We start from the raw sequence: 21,183 nt of genomic DNA on the forward strand, positions 1-21,183 counted from the left end.
TCTTACCAGGTTGACCTATTGGCCCAGGAATTCCTGGTGGCCCTGGTGGCCCCTGAACACCTGTTCCTGGCAGCCCAGGAGGTCCCATTGTCCCAGGTTGTCCATTTGGTCCAATGTCACCTTTAAGGAATAAATATAGTTTAGATATTAAAAACAACAATAGCTGAGTCACTAGTCTTTAGCATTGGTTCACAAAGTTATAATTACAATGAGTTTGTAGTATGTTTTATCATATGTTTGCTAAATATCAAGTTTCAGAATCAGTTATGTCATATCCAGAAAATTTTTACTTGAATTCTCATTGAAAATGCAGTATATTTGCAGACAAATCTGGGGAGAATTGACTGTCTCTTCCCATCTACACATACGATTTATTAACCAATTAATTCTACCCTTTTTCAAGTTGTTAATAATAGAGTTTTAATTTTTCCCACAAATACATTAGGCACATTTTGTTTTATTAATTTCTAGATATGATATAGATTTTGAAAATTATACTTTATTTCTTATTTATTTCAATATTTACAAACACACCATTCTATTTGTCACAATGATATTTTGCACGTTAGTTCTGCTACCTGGAACATCCTTCCCTAAAGATTCAGTTCAAATGTCACTTTGTATATGAAGCTTCCCAAGGCACCTTAGATGTGGCCCTGAACGAAAGTAACATATCAGATAAACTAAATGCTTCCAAAGTCATCATTATTTTCTTTTTTGTTGAATGATTCCAATGTTCAGCCTTAAGCACATTTTCTTCCTCATATAGTTCTTTCCTGATGGATATTAGCCTTATTAATTTATTATTGGTCACTATGTTGCCTTGAAAATGATGTACCAATTTCTCCTATAGTTTAGTCACTAAGTTCTGATACCCAGCCACTGGTGTAAGTATATCTGGTGGGTGAACTTTTATTGTGATCTGCTTGCTGTGTTTTGACTATGGTCTATTGATCCAAAACATTAGTGATACATACTCATAAAAGTTCCTGTTGAGATAAACACTATCATGGTGATACCACCTAGATTTTCTTATAGTAGAGAACAATCTCTGAGATCTTCAAGAGCAGAGTCTATGCCTTTGTGTTTCTAACAATTCAAGTAATAATAGACACAGAATAAGAACATAATGAATGTTTGAGGAATAAAGGAATTACGTGGCAGAAAGCCCCAAATTCTTTTTTTTTTCTAGCACCTTAGGAACTGTACTGAGGTTTTAATATTTGGGAATGATTCCTATTAGGATATGGGGATCCTATACTTCCTTTCAAAGGTTAGGCAAACGCTTGATAAAGGGCTGATGTTTAAAATGGGCTTCAACCCCTTTCTTCCCAACCTCTGTCTCAAGGATATTTTCATAAACAAAGTATAATGAGTGAGTAATTTCCATATGGAGGCTGTTTGCCACATAGCTTATCATTTGAAATGTTTCTATCTGCAAGTTTTGGGGGTCACAAGTTTAAGCTGGGGGAGGTAACTGATGGAAAACACTATCTGTAACTTTGAGTGTTACAGTTTATAGCCGGCCAGAATTGTGTACTCAAAGACAGGAAGGTATTTTTAAAAGCGCTTATCTGAGAACAATTTGTATTGGGTTAGTTTGGGGCTCTTGCTGGCAGAATATAGCCTGGTTAAATTTGGCAATGCTGTTTTATTGCTTTAATAGGAATCAATCCAACATGTTTCAGAAGTGTGGGGTTCTTCAGATTATTTTCTGGGGGCCAAAACGTTGACCAGGAGAGTCTAGTTCCTTGCAAACCAGAAAGAAAAAAAAAAAAACAACAATTGCCAAACCAGTTAGACTAATTCTATTCATATATATAATTAGGGAAATCAAAATCAAGCGGATAGAAGAAACCAATAAAGAAATGAGCAAAGCGGGGCTTCCCTGGTGGCGCAGTGGTTGAGAGTCCGCCTGCCGATGCAGGGGACGCGGGTTCGTGCCCCGGTCCAGGAAGATCCCACATGCCACGGAGCGGCTGGGCCTGTGAGCCATGGCCACTGAGTCTGCGCGTCCGGAGCCTGTGCTCCGCAACGGGAGAGGCCACAACAATGAGAGGCCCGCATACCACAAAAAAAAAAAGAAAGAAATGAGCAAAGGACATGAGCAGTCTACAGGAAAAAATATGTATGTCCTTTAAATATATGAAAAGATGGTCAATTTCCCTCATAATAATGGAAATACAATTTTAAACTACCCTGAGAGTAAAGGAAAAGGACGTAGTATATCCAAAGAAATTTTTAAAAAAGAAAAAAGTTGGAGAACTTATATTACCTGACATCAAGTCTTATTGTAAAGCTACTGTAATATAAACAGTTGGTAGGAACTTAAGGATAGTAAGATAGATAAGCAGAACTGACAGCACAGAAATACACCCATGCACAAACAGTTGTTTGATTTTTGACACTGACACCAAAATAATCCAATGAGGAGGGAGTTATTTTAAATAAATGATGCTAAGCAAAACTTATTTGAAATGGATGATGGTCTCCAACATAAAAACTAAAACTATAAAATTTACAAAATAAAAAAGAATATATTTGCAACTTTGGAACAGGGAAAGTTTTCTTAGATAAAACACAGAAAATAATAATCAAATAAGAAAAAAAATTGATAAATGAAAAATCAATAAAATTAAAACTTCTGCTCATCAAAATACACTAGGCAAGCCAGACAGGGATAAAATACTCATAAACATGTATTTGACAAAGAACCAGTATGCAGGATACGTAAAGGTCACTTCCAACTTAACAATAAAAAGAAAAACAACCCATTTTTTTTTTTTTTTTTTTTTGCTGTACGCGGGCCTCTCACTGTTGTGGCCTCTCCCGTTGCGGAGCACAGGCTCCGGATGCACAGGCTCAGCGGCCATGGCTCACGGGCCCAGCCGCTCTGCGGCATGTGGGATCTTCCCAGACCGGGGCACGAACCCGTGTCCCCTGCATGGGCAGGCGGACTCTCAACCACTGCGCCACCAGGGAAGCCCTAACCCATATTTTAAAGTGGGAAATATCTGAATATGTAAATAATTCACCAGTACATGTAAAAGAGCTCAACATCATTAGTCATCAGGGAAATGCAAACTAAAACCAAAATACATTACCTACATACCTACTAAAATTCAAAAATGAAAAAACTGATAAAACCAAATGTTGGAGAGAATGTGGAACAACTGAAACTTTCATACTATATTGGTTAGAAAATGATACAACCATTTTGGGAAAAGGTCTAGTAATTTCCTTTTTCTATTATTGAGTTATAGTTGATTTACAATATTATATAAATTTCAGGTGTACAACATAGTGATTCACAATTTTAAAGGTTATACTCCATTTATAGTTATTATAAAATACTGGCTATATTCTCCCTGTACAATATATCCTTGTAGCTTATTTATTTTATAGTACATAGTAGTTTGTACCTCTTAATCCCAAACCCTATCTTACCCCTCCCCCTTCCCTCTCCCCACTGGTAACCACTCATTTGTTCTCTATTTCTGTGAGACTGTTTCCTTTTTGTTATATTCACTATTTTGTTTTATTTTTTAGATTCTACATATAAGTCCTATCATACATTATTTGTCTTTCTCTGACTTATTTCACTAAGCATAATACCCTCCAAGTCCATTCATGTTGTTGTAAATGGCACAATTTCGTTCCTTTTTATGGCTGAGTAATATTCCATCATATATATGTGCCACATCTTCTTTATCCATTCACCTGTTGACGGGCATTTAGGTTGCTTCCATGACCTGGCTACTGTAAATAGTGCTACAGTGAATTCTGGGGTGCATGTGTCATTTTGAACTATGGTTTTCTCTGGATATATGCCCAGGAGTGGGATTGCTGGATCATATGGTAGTTCTACTTGTAGTTTTTTGAGAAACTTCCATACTGTTTTCTACAGTGTGTGTACCAATTTACATTCCTACCAACGATGTACAAGGGTTCCCTGAAAAAGGTCTAGTAGTGTCTTATACAACTAACATGCACCTGTCTTATGACCCAACAATTCTACTCTTAGGTATTTACTCAAGCATAATGAAAGCACATATCCATTAAAAAAAAGTTGTAAAAGAATGTTCTTAAGAGTTTCCCTCATAATAGCCAAACACTTTGACACAGTCCAGGTGTTCATCAACAGAGAATGGATAAACAAACTTTGGTATACTTATACAATGAAATGCTCATTAAAAACAAATAAAGGACTACTGATAAACACAACAACATGAATGAATCTCAAAAACAATAGTCTGAGTGAAGGAAGCCTCACAAAGAAAGTACATGCTGTATCATTCCAAAGGATTTCTAGAACAGGTAGAATTAATTTTTGATGAAAAAAATCATTACCGTATGGTTGCCACTGTGGATGTTGGGGTTAGGACTGAGGAAAGGGGCAAAAGGGAAATTTCTGGGATCATATCTTGATAGGGGTTTGGTTAAACAGGAGTATGCATCTGTTAAAATCCAGAAAATGTACCCTTAAGATTTACACATTTCATTTTTTTAACATCTTTATTGGAGTATAATTGCTTTACAATGGTGTGTTAGTTTCTGCTGTATAACAAAGTGAATCAGTCATACATATACATACGTTCCCATATCTCTTCCCTCTTGCGTTTCCCTCCCTCCCACCCTCCCTATCCCACCCCTCTAGGTGGTCACAAAGCACCGAGCTGATCTCCCTGTGTTATGCGGCTGCTTCCCACTAGCTATCTATTTTACATTTGGTAGTGTATCAAAAGAAAAAGAACAACCATAGACATGCATGCTGCAGTATTTAGGGAGAAGTGCATTGCTATTGTGATTTACCTTGAAATGCATTAAAAATAAGTCAACGAAAGGAGAAAGGGATGAAGAAATACGTGACAAATCATGCATAGTAAAATGTTGATAGTAGAATATCAATGGTGGGTATACAGTAGTCACTGTAAAACTTTTTCTACTTTGCTTTATATAAAACATTTAAAAAAAATAAATGTTGGGGGCTTCCCTGGTGGCACAGTGGTTGAGAGTCTGCCTGCCGATGCAGGGGACACAGGTTCGTGCCCCGGTCTGGGAAGATCCCACATGCCACGGAGCGGCTAGGCCCGTGAGCCATGGCCGCTGAGCCTGTGTGTCCAGAGCCTGTGATCCATAATGGGAGAGGCCACAACAGTGAGAAGCCCGTGTACCGCAAAAAAAAAAAAAAAAAAAAAAAAAAAAAATTAAATGTTGGCAGAGAGATAAAATGTGAATTGTAGAATCTAGGTGGTAGACAGATGGGTTTTCACTGTACAATTCTTGTTAATTTTTCTGTGTGTTTGAGATTTTTCACAATAAAATGTTTAAAAATCTATACTGAGATAACCTACTTGTTTCCAACAGTTTGGCAAAAATCCAAGAGTTTATCAACATACTCATTTAGTAAGGCTGTGGGGAAACAAGCACACCCATACATTTTTGGGGGGAGTGTAAAAAGGTACAAATGGAGAGGAATCTGTCAATATCTAGAAATGCATTTGCCCTTCCATTCAGAAAACCCATTTTTATTACTCTATTCTAACATTACACCTGTACACACATGAAATAACATGCATGCAAGATTATTCAGTGTGGCATTATTTCTAATAAGAAAATATTGCCAAAAACACAGTCTAGCAACTAGCAACTGGTAGAATAAACCATGGCATACCCAAGCAATACAATACTAGGCAACTATTTAAAAAAAATCACAATCTCTATGTACTAACATGGAGGATTCTCTAGAATATAAAGTTAAATGAAATAAATAAAGTGCAAAAGGTAGTACTCTATCTTTTGAGAAAGGTAGGAAATAAAAATATATATGTTCTTCTTTAGCACAGGGAGATCAGCTCGGTGCTTTGTGACCACCTAGAGGGGTGGGATAGGGAGGGTGGGAGGGAGATGCAAGAGGGCGGAGATATGGGGATATATGTATATGTATAGCTGATTCACTTTGTTATAAAGCAGAAACTAACACACCATTGTAAAGCAATTATACTCCAATAAAGATGTTAAACGATATATATATATTCTTATTGACTTGTATTTGTATGAAGGAACACCAGAAGGATAAATAAGTAACTAAAAAATGGGTACATATGGGATGGGGAGGAACATAATGGATGGATATGAGGTAAAGGGAAGACTTTTACAAAAGTGTTACTTCAATACATATATGATTGTATCATCTATACAACGAAATAAAACACAACATATACCAATGGAGGATTAAAAAAAAAGCCATGATAGAGTGGCAGCATGGGCTTTCTAGTTAATTGGGATTATCACCCATAAACTGTCACAACAGTTTCAATTTCTATAAATTTAAAAGCAAATTGAGAATTAGCAACAGCCTCCATACCTTTTGGTCCAGGTAGCCCATCCAAGCCAGCTTGTCCTGGAGGACCTTGAGGTCCTGGGAAACCACGATCCCCTTTTGGACCAAGTACTCCTTTGAAACCTGGGAGTCCTGGAGGCCCAGGTGGCCCAGGTAGACCAAATCCTGGTTCTCCCTTGAGCATACACATGATAAAACACAACAAAAACTCCCATGACTTTCTTGGTGTTTACTGTTTACTATAGCGAATTTAAAGCAGAAAATACAAGATAATAACCCCCCTGCCATGGTAAAGGGAGTAGGATAATTAAATGAAAAGTAATTGGCATGCAGGACAGAACATCTGGAAGGATAGGAAACTGGGCTTAGTAAAACAAATTGAATTATTTGGTCTAGATTCAGGACAAGAAAGAAATAACTGAGACAGCATGAGATTAAAGAACCAAAGTGATGAAATGTGATTACAGACTGGGTACTGTATTAGATGATTATTTTAAATTTGACTAAGTATGATAATAGAACTGTGGGTTTTCTATATAATGTCTGTTTACTTAGAGATGAATACTGAAGTATAGATATTTATAGGTGAAATGACACTATATTGAGATTTGGGTTAAAATACTTCAGCAAAGAAAAAAAGTGTAGATGAAGCAAATATGATAAAATCTTGATAATTTGGAATCTGAGTGATGGATATAAGAAAGTTCATTGTATTATTCCTTTTACTTTTGCGTTCATTTGAAAAGGTTAAAATAAAATAAAAACAATCAATAGAGAAGTGATTTTCATGACAACTGTGGCCATGGTCAATTTTTCTTCCCATGGAAAAAAGTTATTGATAGTAATCATAAAAACACAGGAAGTTTAAATTAATTAAACACAGAGAAAATACAGGAACAGTTAGGATAATTACGTACCATGGCAGTTTGCTGAAGACTGACTAAGGAAAATTTTAGATTACCTAAAATGTAGTAAGAGGAATAGAAACCAACTCAAACACAGTACCATTATTAGTACTAAGTCGATAGCAATGATTTGCATTAAGTATCTGGGATGGAATTGGGACAGAGGGGAATGTATGAGAAGTACTTGGCATGATACTCAACACCATTTCAACCAAACATCACACAGACATGGACAGAGATTAAATGGAATGATGGTACTACACAAAAGCACAGGGGAAACTGATGATTATATTCTCTTATCTCATCTCATCATATAACCAGTCACTCTAAACAGGTTCAGAAACTTCTTTTTTTTTGCTTCAATTTGACCCCTTGGACTATTAAAAAGTATTTGGAATTAAATATTTTTAAATAAAAATACAATAAGTTAAGATTTATTTATACAGTGAAGACTTGGGATGATGTCTAAATCAAAATAAAGAAGGCTAAGGAAGGTAGGGGGAATAGAAAAATAAGAAAAAATAAATTAAAATGTTTCAGACCTTTAGTCCTGGAAAGCCTGGTGGCCCAGAAGGACCTTCTAGACCAATTCTTCCAGGTGTCCCAGGTGCTCCCGGAGGTCCTGGAATTCCAGGAAAACCTGTAAAATTAGAAGCCATTTTTTAATCTCCAAAGAGAAGACACTGTAAGGAAGATACCCAAACTCCCAAAGCCACATTTTCACCCTATTCAATCATTCTTAGTGACTACAGTAAGAAGGTAAAACCACAATGACTTTCTAGATGACTACTTCAGACTAAGCCTTACAGGTACCTGATATTCTCTCTCAATCACAATATGGTCCCCTATTATTGTCATATAGGGCTAATGTGTGTGGAAGATATGCTCTTCTAAGGAAAATCAAAGCTATTACCAACAAGACACAACTAAAAATAAGGAATGAATCCAACACAAAAATGCAGAGAAACTTTTCTTCTGCTTACATCTGGAGACAGTATGATAAAAGACCTGCTACATAATTCTGGAAGTGATCTAAAAACAATTGCAGAAAATAAATAAGGAACCACAAGCTTCAAATGACACATTAAACAAGATGAACTTAATTGATATTTAAGGGCATTCCATCCAAAAACAACAGAATACACTTTCCTCTCAAGTGCTCGTGGAACATTCTCCAGGATAGATCATATCTTGGGTCACAAATCAAGCTTCAGTAAATTTAAGAAAATCGAAATTGTACCAAGTATCTTTTCCAACCACAACACTATGAGACTAGATACCAATTACAGGAACAAATCTGTAAAAAATACAAACACATGGATGCTAAACAATATACTACTAAATAACCAAGATATCACTAAAGAAGTCAAAGAGCAAATCAAAAAATACCTAGAAACAAATGACAATGAAAACACAATGACCCAAAACCTATGGGATGCAGCAAAAGTACCTATAAGAGGGAAGTATATAGCAATACAATCCTACCTCAAGAAACAAGAAAAATCTAAAATAAACAACCTAACATTACATCTAAAGGAATTAGAGAAAGAAGAACAAAAAACCCAAAGTTAGCAGAAGATAAGAAATCATAAAGATCAGATCAGAAATAAATGAAAAAGAAATGAAGCACACAACAGAAATGATCAATAAAACTAAAAGCTGGTTCTTTGAGAAGATAAACAAAATTGACAAACCATTAGCCAGACTCATCAAGAAAAAAAGGGAGAAGACTCAAATCAATAGAATTAGAAATGAAAAAGGAGAAGTAACAACTGACACTGCAGAAATACAAAAGATCATGAGAGATTACTACAAACAACCATATGCCAATAAAATGGACAAACTGGAAGAAATGGACACATTCTTAGAAAGGCACAACCTTCTGAGACTGAAACAGGAAGAAATAGAAAATATAAACAGACCAATCACAAGCACTGAAATTGAGACTGTGATTAAAAATCTTCCCACAAACAAAAGCCCAGGACCAGATGGCTTCACAGGCGAATTCTTTCAAACATTTAGAGAAGAGCTAATACCTATCCTTCTCAAACTCTTCCAAAATATAACAGAGCGAGGAACCCTCCCAAACTCATTCTACGAGGCCACCATCACACTGATACCAAAACCAGACCAAGATGTCACAAAGAAAGAAAACTACAGGCCAATATCACCGATAACATAGATGCAAAAAATCTCAAAAAAATACTAGCAAACAGAATCCAACAGCACATTAAAAGGATCATACAACATGATGAAGTGGGGTTTATCCCAGGAATGCAAGAATTCTTCAATATACACAAATCAATCAATGGGATACACCATATGAACAAATTGAAGGAGAAAAACCAGATGATCATCTCAGTAGATGCAGCAAAAGCTTTTGACAAAATTCAACACCCATTAACGATAAAAACCCTCCAGAAAGAAGATACAGAGGGAACCTACCTCAATATAATAAAGCCCATATACGACAAACCCACAGCAAACAACATTCTCAGTGATGAAAAACTAAAAGCATTTCCTAAGATCAGGAACAAGACAAGGTTGTCCACTCTCACCACTATTATTCAACACAGTTTTGGAAGTTTTAGCCACAGCAATCAGAGAAGAAAAAGAAATAAAAGGAATCCATATCAGAAAAGAAGAAGTAAAGCTGTCACTGTTTGCAGATGACATGATACTATACATAGAGAATCCTAAAGATGTTACCAGAAAACTACTAGAGCTAATCAATGAATGTGGTAAAGGAGCCAGATACAAAATTAATGCACAGAAATTTCTTGCCTTCCTATACACGAATGATGAAAAATCTGAAAGAGAAATTAAGGAAACACTCCCAATTACCATTGCAACTAAAAGGATAAAATATCTAGGAATAAACCTACCTAAGGAGACAAAAGACCTGTATGCAGAAAACTGTAAGACACTGATGAAAGAAATTAAAGATGATACAAACAGATGGAGAGATATACCATGTCTCTGAATTGGAAGAATCAACACTGTGAAAATGACTATACTACCTAAAGCAATCTACAGATTCAATGCAATCCCTATCAAACTACCACTGGCATTTTTCACAGAACTAGAACAAAAAATTTCACAATTTGTGTGGAAACACTAAAGACCCTGAATAGCCAAAGAGATCTTGAGAAAGAAAAATGGAGCTGGAGGAATCAGGCTCCTGGACTTCAGACTATACTACAAAGCTACAGTAATCAACACAGTATGGCACTGGCACAAAAACAGAAATATAAACCAATGAAACAGGATAGAAAGCCCAGATATAAACCTACACACATATGGTCACCTTATTTTTGATAAAGGAGGCAAGATAATAAAACGGAGAAAAGACAGCCTCTTCAATGAGTGGTGCTGGGAAAACTGGACAGCTACATGGAAAAGAATGAAATTAGAACACTCCCTAATACCATGCACAAAAATAAACTCAAAATAGATTAAAGACTTAAAGGTAAGGCCAGACACTATCAAACTCTTAGAGGAAAGCATAGGCAGAACCCTCTATGACATAAATCACAGCAAGATCCTTTCTGACCCACCTCCTAGAGAAATGGAAATAAAAACAAAAATAAACAAATGGGACCTAATGAAACTTAAAAGCTTTTGCACAGCAAAGGAGAACATAAAGAAGATGAAAAGACAACCCTCAGAATGGGAGAAAATACTTGCAAATGAAGCAACTGACAAAGGATTAATCTCCAAAATTTATAAGCAGCTCATGCAGCTCAGTATCAAAAAAACAAACAACCCAATCCAAAACTGGGCAGAAGACCTAAATAGACATTTCTCCAAAGAAGATATTCAGATCCCCAACAAACACATGAAAGGATGCTCAACATCACTATCATTAGAGAAATGCAAATCAAAACTACAATGAGGTATCACCTCACACCAGTCAAAATGGCCATCATCAAGAAATCTACAAAAAATAAATGCTGGAGAGGGTGTGGAGAAAGGGGAACCTTCTTGCACTGTTGGTGGGAATGTAAATTGATACAGCAACTATGGAGAACAGTATGGAAGTTCCTCAAAAAACTAAAAATAGAACTGCCATATGACCCAGCAATCCCACTACTGGGCATATACCCTGAGAAAACCATAATTCAAAAAGAGTCATGTACCACAGTGTTCATTTCAGCACTATTTACAATAGCCAGGACATGGAAACAACCTAAATGTCCATCGACAGATGAATGGATAAAGAAGATGTGGCACATATATACAATGGAATAGTACTCAGCTATAAAAAGGACATGTTTAAACACTGATCTCAGACCAATGCACACTCTTGCCATTCATGAGAAAAGAAATTCTGTGAAGAATAAAGCATAACTGAAGCAACAGCCCTAAAAATTTCAGTAAATCAAGATAATATGATTTAGGATAAAACATTACTTGGATATATGTGTGCAATAAATCTGTTTTCTGTTTAATACAATCCATTCATTTAACAAATATGTGTTGAGCGCTTAATATGTGCCAGAGACTTTTCTGAGCCCTGTAAATACAGTTTGAACACAAAAGACAATAATTACTGTGATATTTAAAGCTTGTATATAATTTTTGCATATCTAGGATTTAGATATTTTCTTGTCTGGAATGCTTTACATAAAGACAATGAAACTATAGTACATACATGCTGTGAGTTTTCCCTTACATTCTTTATTGCACATAGAAAAAAGTTGCACGAATATACTTTATCTGTTGTGTGAGCTATATCAAAGAATAATATCATACTAACCAGCTAACCTACCTTGCCTCCTACCCAGTCCTACATACCTTTGGGACCAGGTGGTCCAGGAAGCCCGATTCCAGGGATACCTGGTTCTCCTTTGCTACCAGGTATACCTGGTAAGCCTGGCTGGCCTGGGAGTCCAGGTTCACCTATGGAGAAACAGCAGTTTTTTGGAAGTAGCCAAAGAAAGAAGCCAACAAGTGTTGAAGACATGGTCAAATAATTTCCTCACATACCTGGAAGACCTACTTCACCATCTCTGCCTGGGTTACCAGGCAAGCCAGGCTTCCCTGGCTGTGTTATGGTCTGACCTGGATCACCTTTAGGACCTAAGAACAAGTGGGAATTAATAGTGAATGGGAAGTGTTCACTTGACTAAAGATCTCCACTAATTAAAACAAAAAAGAAAGTATTTACAATCTTCTAAAAATTCAAACTAACAAAAATGTACGAGAAAAACAATCCTATATATATTTTCAAGGAAGATACTAAACAGAAGGATGAAATTTCAAAGAGAAAAGTAGATGACAGTTTTAAGGGTTTCCATGAAGATGGCATCTATAAAAATATTAGGCATCTATAAAAATATTTTCTAAATGTAGGTCAAAAGAAAAATACTTCTTTTTGGTTAACTAGTGGTACTTTAAGGTTTTATGTGTGCAAAGTCCAAGTACAACTACTTCTCATTAATTGAAATAAGAATTTGAAATAGGCTCAGGACAAAGATGGATTTCTTAAACATGACATAAAAAGCACTAACCACGAGAGAGAAAAGGTTGATATATTTGACTACATTCAAATTGACTTCTGTTCATTAAAGACACCATACAGAGAGTGAAAATGGCAAGCCATAGTGAATTAAGATTTTGCAAAATAAATAGCTAATAAAGAACTGATACAAATAATACACACACACACACACACACACACATATATTCCTCCAAATCAATAAGAAAAAGAAACAACCCAAAAGAAAAAATGGTCAAAACACTTGAATAGACATTTCACAAACAGAAATTCAAATAGTCAACAAACATATGTAAAGGTGGTAAACATTAATATAATCAGAGAAATATAAAATAAAACTGCCCTGAGATATATCACACTCAACAGACTGGCAAAAATGAAAAAGTCTAACAATACAAAATACTTATGAGGATATAGAGCAACAAGAAACCTCTAATACTGCTGGTGGGAGTATAAGCTGGTACAACTGCTTTGGACATAGTTTGGAATTATCTAGTAAAGCTGAAGATGTATTTATTCTATGCCTCAAGAATGCTAATCTTAAATATATAGCCTAGCCTAGGGATTGGCAAAGTTTTTCTGTAAAGGACCAGACAGCATATACTTTAGGCTTTGTGGGCCATCTTGTCTCTGTAGCAACAACAACTCTGTAGTAGTAGTGCAAAAGCAAGCATAAACAATAGTGAATGGCTGTGGATGTGTTCAAATAAAATTTTCATTTATGACAACATGTGGAGGGCCAGAGTTGTAGTTTGCTGATCTCTGTCACAGAGCAGTGTATGCACATGTACACCAGAAATATACATAAAAGAATGCACATAGAAGCATTATTCATAATAGGCCTGAACTATAAATAACCCAACTGTCCATTAACAATAGAATGCATAAAGCAACGGTGATACACACACATACACACACACACAGTGGGATACTGTAAAGCAGTGAAAATGAATATGCTATATCCATACACAAAGTTAACATAAAGAATACTTACCCTATGCTTCCATTAATATAACACTCAAAAAGAAGCATAATTAAAGTACTTTGTTTAGGAATACATATCTAGGTGATAAAACTATATATGGAAGGAAATTATGCAAAAGTCAGGACAGTGTTTACCTTTGGAGAAATGGAAGGGGATTATGATTGGAAAGGACAGAGAGAGGAGGATAGGGGTTTTGAGGATGCTGGCAATGTTGTGTTTCTTGACGTGTGTGGTAGTTATGTATGTGTTTCCGTTATAATTATTTGTTAAACTTTGCATTATATACATCATGCACATTATATATATCATGCACTTAAAAACAACAACAGTAACAATAAATACAGTCAAAAAATTTAAAGAGAAGCCCCTCTTAAAACGCGTGCGTGCACACACACACACACACACACATTTATGTTTCCCTGCTAAGAAGCTCTGAGAAACCCCAATATAAATGGCGATGGAAACACAATTCTCATAAAAGGAAGCCAAGAATGGCCAAAAGATAATAAATACATTTCTGCTTTTAAGCACCAAACTAAAAACAAAACAACCATAGTAAACTCACCTGGTATTCCTGGCTGGCCTGGATTTCCTGCTACACCTTGTATGCCTTTTTCACCTGGTGGGCCTGGAGGGCCAAAACCAAGAGGGCCCATAGGCCCCCTATTTCCTGGGAGACCTGGCAAACCTGGGTTCCCAGGGGGACCTCTTTCACCCTTAAAAGCAATTCCACCCTGAAAAGGGAAAAATTTAATACAGAAACATATAGATATAACAGCTATCTGTAGGTTGGTATTACCAAGTACAACTAGAGAAATGATACAGCCATAAATAGTTCTTAAAAACTGCATAAGTGTGTGTTATTATGGGGTGGTATGTGTGATCACTCTACTTATTCATTCTTTTAACAAATAGTTTTGAGTTCCTACTATGTGCCAGGTGCTGGTGATAAAGCAAAGAATAAAAATAGGCAAAAATCTCTGCATTCATGAAGCTTACAGTCAAAAATCTCTGCGTTCATGAAGTCAAGAAGTTTACAGCCTAGCTAACATTTAATAAAATAGCACTTTCTACCTAAATATCCTGGGCTGTGTGTTGTGCACAAAATAAGAATCTACTCATTTATCTTCAATCTGTAGGCTCCATGGCACATTTCACACGGCCATCTACTCACACTAATCTCTAAGCTTACTTTATATAAAAACCAAATTAGTCTTTTGTTGTCCGGTCTAAAAAAAAACAGACAAGGCTATGTGGGATAAGAAAAGGGGAACCTCACAGTGACCCATAAGCATCTTAACCTCCTGCCTACGTAGTCATAGCAAATATTACTCAATATAGCAGTGGGTTAAGCAGAAAGAATTAATAAAACTACTGAGAAAAGAACTGTAAATAAACCCTATGTAGTCAATAACAATGCACCATTAGTATATATAATCACATTCTTTTAAGCATTGATTACATGTTCATCTCAGCACCAGGCCTATCCTAGGAAACATCACTAACAATTTGACATGACAAAACCAAGAATGTCAAACCAACTCACAGGTTCTCCTTTGGGGCCAGGAAGCCCTGGCAATCCATCCTGTCCAGGGGTGCCAGGTAAACCAGGAAGCCCTGGAGCTCCAGGAGAACCCAAATCTCCTTTGTCACCCTTCATTCCTGGAAAAGTGAGGATGTCACCAGGTTCACCTTTAGGTCCGGGAAAGCCTGGAGTGCCTGGAGCTCCTGGTATGCCCTGAGGAGGTGGTGGTGGGGCAATAAAGAGGGGAAAAAGAAGAGAGAGAAAAAGAAACTCGGTTTCTTTTTTTCTAATACTTTCTCCAGTTTATCCCATCAACCTGCCCAATAACATTTAGTGTATCAAGCTATGAGTCAAGTGAGACATGAGTCAGTGAGAGTGAAAGAATCAAATATATCATAATAAGAAAACTAAATTTCTTTTATATATATCCACAAGTGAAAATCAAAGTGTAAATGGGTTTCTTCTACTTCTTTTGTTATATGATATACTCAAAACTTACTGTTAATCCTTTGGGACCGGTTGCACCAGCGTGTCCTTTTTCACCCTTCTGTCCAGGGAAACCAAGAGATCCTAATACACACACACACACACACACACACACACACACACACACACACACACAGAGTAATGTGAGCTTTGAGCTTGAAATCCTGACAAAGCTCATATAAAAATCAGCAAGTCAGGAAGTCAAGTTTTAAAATAAGAATGCCAGACTTCCCCAGGGGCGCAGTGGTTAAGAATCCGCCTGCCAATGCAGGGGACATGGGTTCGATCCCTGGTCCGGGAAGATCCCACATGCCGTGGAGCAACTAAGCCCATGAGCCACAACTGCTGAGCCTGAGCTCTAGAGCCTGCGAGCCACAACTACTGAAGCCCACACGCCTAGAGACTGTGGTCCGCAACAAGAGAAGCCACCGCAATGAGAAGCCCACGCACCGAGACGAAGAGTAGCCCCCACTCGCCACAACTAGAGAACGCCCACATACAGCAATGAAGACCCAACACAGCCAATAAATAAATAAATTAATTAATTAAAAAATAAGAATGCCATTCAATCCCATTTAACAAGTCACATTTTGATTTTTCTATTCTATGCTCTGAGGGTGAGGAGATCATCCTTTCTTTTAGGTAAAGCTAACATTTCCTGGTACATACAGCATTGTATCCTTAGGTATTTCCAATTCCAAAGCCTCTCAGAGCTCGCAGCTACCAAGTACTATGCACAGAAATGCTCTGCTCTTATAACCACCCCATTGCCAAGGTGAGAAGGAGATAAGGACAAAGTCTGTGTATCTTTCTTTGTTCTTACTTAAGCAATTATCCTAGATTCCTACCAGTTCTTTCTTTGGTTTGTCACTCCTGAAAATTTTGTTTATGAGGAAGGATTGGTGCTCAAAGACTAGAGGAAATATTACTAAAGCTGTGCTCTCAAAATGGGTCCCTGGACTAGTTGCATCAGCATCACCTGGGCACTGGTTAGAAATGCTAATTCTTGGGCCCTCCACCCCAGGTCTACTGAATCAGAAATTTGTGTGTGGGGGGGTGCGACCCAGGAATCTGGGATTTAACAAGCCCTCCAAGTAATTCTGATGCGCTCCTAAGTTTGAAAACCACCAGACTGGAAGTACAAGGCTAGATGATTAACTTCTAGGAGCAGCTATAAGACTTGCTGAAAATCTATTTCCAAACACCAAATGTGTGTTTGGCAGACACACTAGACAGAAAGGTAAGAGACCTGGTATCTATTCTCAGCCCTGACTGACTCAGACATGAAATGTGATTTCAAGAGAAAATAATATTGGGAAACCCCAAGAGGCAGTTGAGTAAAAGAGTTGTGGGTCTGATGTATATCACATATGTTTCTGATTGGAAATGGGGAAGGAGGAGTTATATAGAAAGAGGAAGACAAATATCATATGATATCACTTATATGTGGAATTTACAAACAGGGTACAAATGAACTTATCTACAAAACAGAAACAGAGTTACAGATGAAGAAAACAAACTTACGGCTACAAGGGGGGTAAGGGAGGAGGGGGATAAATTGGGAGACTGGAAGTGACATATACACACTACTATACATAAAATAGATAACTAATAAGGACCTACTGTATAGCACAGAGAACTCTACTCAATACTCTGTAATGGCCTATAATGGGAAAAGAATCTAAAGAAGATTGGATATATATATATATGTGTATAACTGATTCAATTTGCTGTACACATGAAACTAACACAACATTTAAATCAACTATACTCCAATAATTTTTTTTTAAAAAGAAAGAACGTTTTAATTTTTTTTAATTTTTAAAAATTAAAAAAAATAAAGAGGAATATTGGCAATTGATTGCCAAACTCTGGTAGAAGACCGTTTCTTAATGACAACATGTGATACATCCCAATGACTAGAATCTTGGCCACTGAAAGCCATATTCAGGGGCCAGGTATTATGAACATTTTCCCCAGTTTTCTGGAATAAAGAAGTCTGACTCTGTATAAGTTATTTTCCTCACCATATGGAAAATAAGGAAGATATTTTTCCTGGAGTAATACTGTCAAAATTCTTTAAGAGAAAATGTTGGTAGCTTCAGCTACTGGAAACAAGAGCATAATTTATTTCATAGCAGATAGTGACATTTCATATTTAATTATTTATGGATGTGAGTGCCTAGCCATAAAATGAGAAACTGGCATCATTTAAAACTATAAGCTCACTAATATCTAGCCAAGAAATATTTTTAAGGTTGCCCTGAGGAAGATTGTTTTACCTGGGGGACCTGGAAGACCTGGCAAACCAGGTTCACCTGGAGGCCCTGAAACACCAGTTCCAATACAGTTGAAGCAGGTGTCACCTTTGTCACCTAGAGAAAACCATAATAAAAAACAAATTTTACTTGAAGTGGTACATATATCTTCTTTAGATAGGTTCTAAAGAAGTTAGCACTAAGGGATAATACTCCTACCTAACAGTGTAGCTGGAGAAGCCTATATCTAAAATCAATTTACTTGATAAATATTTACTGAGCACCTACTATGTGCCAAGCACTGTTCGAGGAGTTTGTAATACATTGATAAACAAAACAGACAAAATCCATACCTTCACAGTGTTTACATTCTACCAGTGGCTGGGTAAGAGAAATTGGATGTGCTTAGGGGTGGGTGGCAGGTTGCAATTTTAAATAGGGTGGTTAGGATAAGACCTCATTGAGAAGATGACACGTGATTAAAAAAAAACTTAAAGGACATGGCACGTGCATAACGACTGTAGAGCAGTCCAGGTAGAAAGAGTAGCCATGTTTGGCATATAGAAGGAACATCAAGGAGAACAGATTGTGGGAGTACAGTGAGGAAGGGGAACCAGGTCAGACAGTTAACAGGTTATAACAAGTGGCATATCATAAAATATCACATAGGCCACCACAAAGACTGTGGCTTTTACTGTGAGTGAAATGAGAATCTAGGAGAAGAAATTAAACAGAAAAGCAACATGATATGACTTAAGTTTTAAAAGGATGACTTTGGTTGCTATGTTAATATAATCTAAGTACAAGGATCTAAACAGGGTAAAAACATAAGTGGCTACTGCTGAAGTGATCTAGGAGAGATAGTAGCTCATTCCAGAGTGACAGCAATGAACATGATGAGAATTGGTTAGATTCTGGACATTTTTGAAAGTAGAGCCGATAGGGTTTTCTCATGGATCACATATAGAATGCAAAAGAAAAAGGGAATCAAGGACGACTCCATGGCAGATCAAAGGTCGAAATGTAAAAGGCAAAAACGATAAAGCTTTTAGAAGAAAACATAGAGGAATATCATCAGGTCCTTGGGATAAGCAAAGATTTCTAAAACAGAACATAAATAGCACTAACCATAAAAGAGGACATTAATAATTTGACTTCTTTTAATTAACAACTTCTGTTCAAGAAAAGACATGAGTAAAAAAGCAAGTCGCAGAATGGGAGGATATATTTGTGATACATATATCCAACAACCCAATTAAAATAGAAAAAGATAGGTACTTTACAAAAAGAATGTACAGACTATAAGAAAAGCGGCTCAGCATCAATAAGTTGTGAGGGAAATGGAAACTAAATCCTCTTTGTAAAATGGTTTGGTAAGATGGTGGAAGAGTAAGATGCGGAGATCACCTTCCTCCCCACGGATACACCAGAAATACAGCTACACGTGGAACAACTCCTACAGAACACCTACTGAACGCTGGCAGAAGACCCCAGACCTCCCAAAAGGCAAGAAACTCCCCACATACCTGGGTAGGGCAAAGCAGAGAGATCCCCGCACAGAGGATCGGTGCCGAGCGGCACTCACCAGCCCGAGAGGCTTGTCTGCTCGCCCGCCGGGGCGGGCGGCACTGGAAGCTGAGGCTCGGGCTTCGGTCAGAGCGTAGGGAGAGGACTGGGGCTGGCGGCGAGAACTCAGCCTGAAGGGAGCTAATGTGCCACAGCTAGCCGGCAGGGGGTCCGGGAAAACTCTGGAGCTGCCGAAGAGGCAAGAGACTTTTTCTTCCCTCTTGGTTTCCTGATGCGCGAGGAGAGGGGATTAAGAGCACTGCTTAAAGGGGCTCCACAGACGGGCGTGAGTCGCGACTGAAAGCACGGAGACCAGTGACGGGCGTGGGACGCTGGGGCTGCTGCTGCCTCCGCCAAGAAGCCTGTGTGCGAGCGCAGGTCACTGTCCACACCGCCCTTCCGGGAGCCTGTGCTGCCCGCCACTGCCGGGGTCCCGGGATCCAGGGGCGGCTTCCCTGGGAGAATGCACGGCGTGCCTCGGGCTGGTGCAACGTCACGTCAAACTCTGCCACTGCAGGCTCGCCCCGCACCCCGTGCCCCTCCCTCCCGCCTGGCCTGAGTGAGCCAGAGTCCCCGAAGAGGCTGCTCCTTTAACCCTGTCCTGTTTGAGTGAAGAACAGACGCCCTCCGGCGACCTACACGCAGAGGCGGGGCCAAATCCAAAGCTGAGACCCAGGAGCTGTGAGAACAAAGAAGAGAAAGGGAAACCTCTCCCAGCAGCCTCAGAAGCAGCGGATTAAAGCTCCACAATCAACTTGATGTACCCTGCATCTGTGGAATACATGAATAGACAACACATCATCCCAAATTGAGGAGCCAGGAGTCAGTGCTGTGCCTCTGAGGTGGGAGAGCCAACTTCAGGACACTGGTCCACAAGAGACCTCCCAGCTCCACATAATATCAAACGGCGAAAATCTTCCAGAGATCTCCATCTCAACACCAGCACCCAGCTTCACTCAACGACCAGCAAGCTACAGTGCTGGTCACCCTATGCCAAACAACTAGCAAGACAGGAACACAATGCCACCCATAAGAAGAGAGGCGGCCTAAAATAATAAAAAGTCCGCAGACACCCCAAAACACACCACCAGACGTGGACCTGCCCACCAGAAAGACAAGATCCAGCCTCATCCACCAGAACACAGGCACTAGTCCCCTCCTCCAGGAAGCCTACACAACCCACTAAACCAACCTTAGCCACTGGGGACAGACACCAAAAACAACGGGAACTACGAACCTGCAGCCTGCAAAAAGGAGACCCCAAACACAGTAACATAAGCAAAATGAGAAGACAGAAAAACACACAGCAGGAGAAGGAGCAAGATAAAAACCCACCACACCTGACAAATGAAGAGGTAATAGGCAGTCTACCTGAAAAAGAATTCAGAATAATGATGGTAAAGATGATCCAAGATTCTATTTCCAAGATCCAAAATCTTGGAAATAGAATAGACAAAATGCAAGAAACAGTTAACAAGGACCTAGAAGAACTAAAGATGAATCAAGCATCGATTAAAAACCCAATACATGAAATAAAAAAATACTCTAGATGGGATCAATAGCAGAATAACTGAGGCAGAAGAACGGATCAGTGAGGTGGAAGATAAAATAGTGG

The 21,183-nt window shown here is 38.1% G+C and overlaps 1 protein-coding gene across 1 annotated transcript in view; it reads right to left on the reverse strand.

The window, feature by feature from the left end:
• Positions 1-21,183, reverse strand: part of COL4A5 (collagen type IV alpha 5 chain) — a 237,607-nt gene that overhangs the window by 62,895 nt on the left and 153,529 nt on the right. The window contains exons 22-30 of the mRNA XM_081223198.1: positions 18,027-18,119; positions 15,758-15,828; positions 15,280-15,471; positions 14,299-14,467; positions 12,238-12,330; positions 12,046-12,150; positions 7,791-7,888; positions 6,368-6,518; positions 7-120 (exon numbers count right to left, since the gene is read on the reverse strand). Of these exons, the coding sequence (XP_081079324.1) occupies positions 7-120; positions 6,368-6,518; positions 7,791-7,888; positions 12,046-12,150; positions 12,238-12,330; positions 14,299-14,467; positions 15,280-15,471; positions 15,758-15,828; positions 18,027-18,119 (1,086 nt within the window). The remainder of the gene's footprint in view (positions 1-6; positions 121-6,367; positions 6,519-7,790; positions 7,889-12,045; positions 12,151-12,237; positions 12,331-14,298; positions 14,468-15,279; positions 15,472-15,757; positions 15,829-18,026; positions 18,120-21,183) is intronic.

This window comes from Mesoplodon bidens, assembly GCF_964165515.1.
Source record: "Mesoplodon bidens genome assembly, chromosome: X".
Lineage (NCBI taxonomy): Eukaryota > Metazoa > Chordata > Mammalia > Artiodactyla > Ziphiidae > Mesoplodon > Mesoplodon bidens.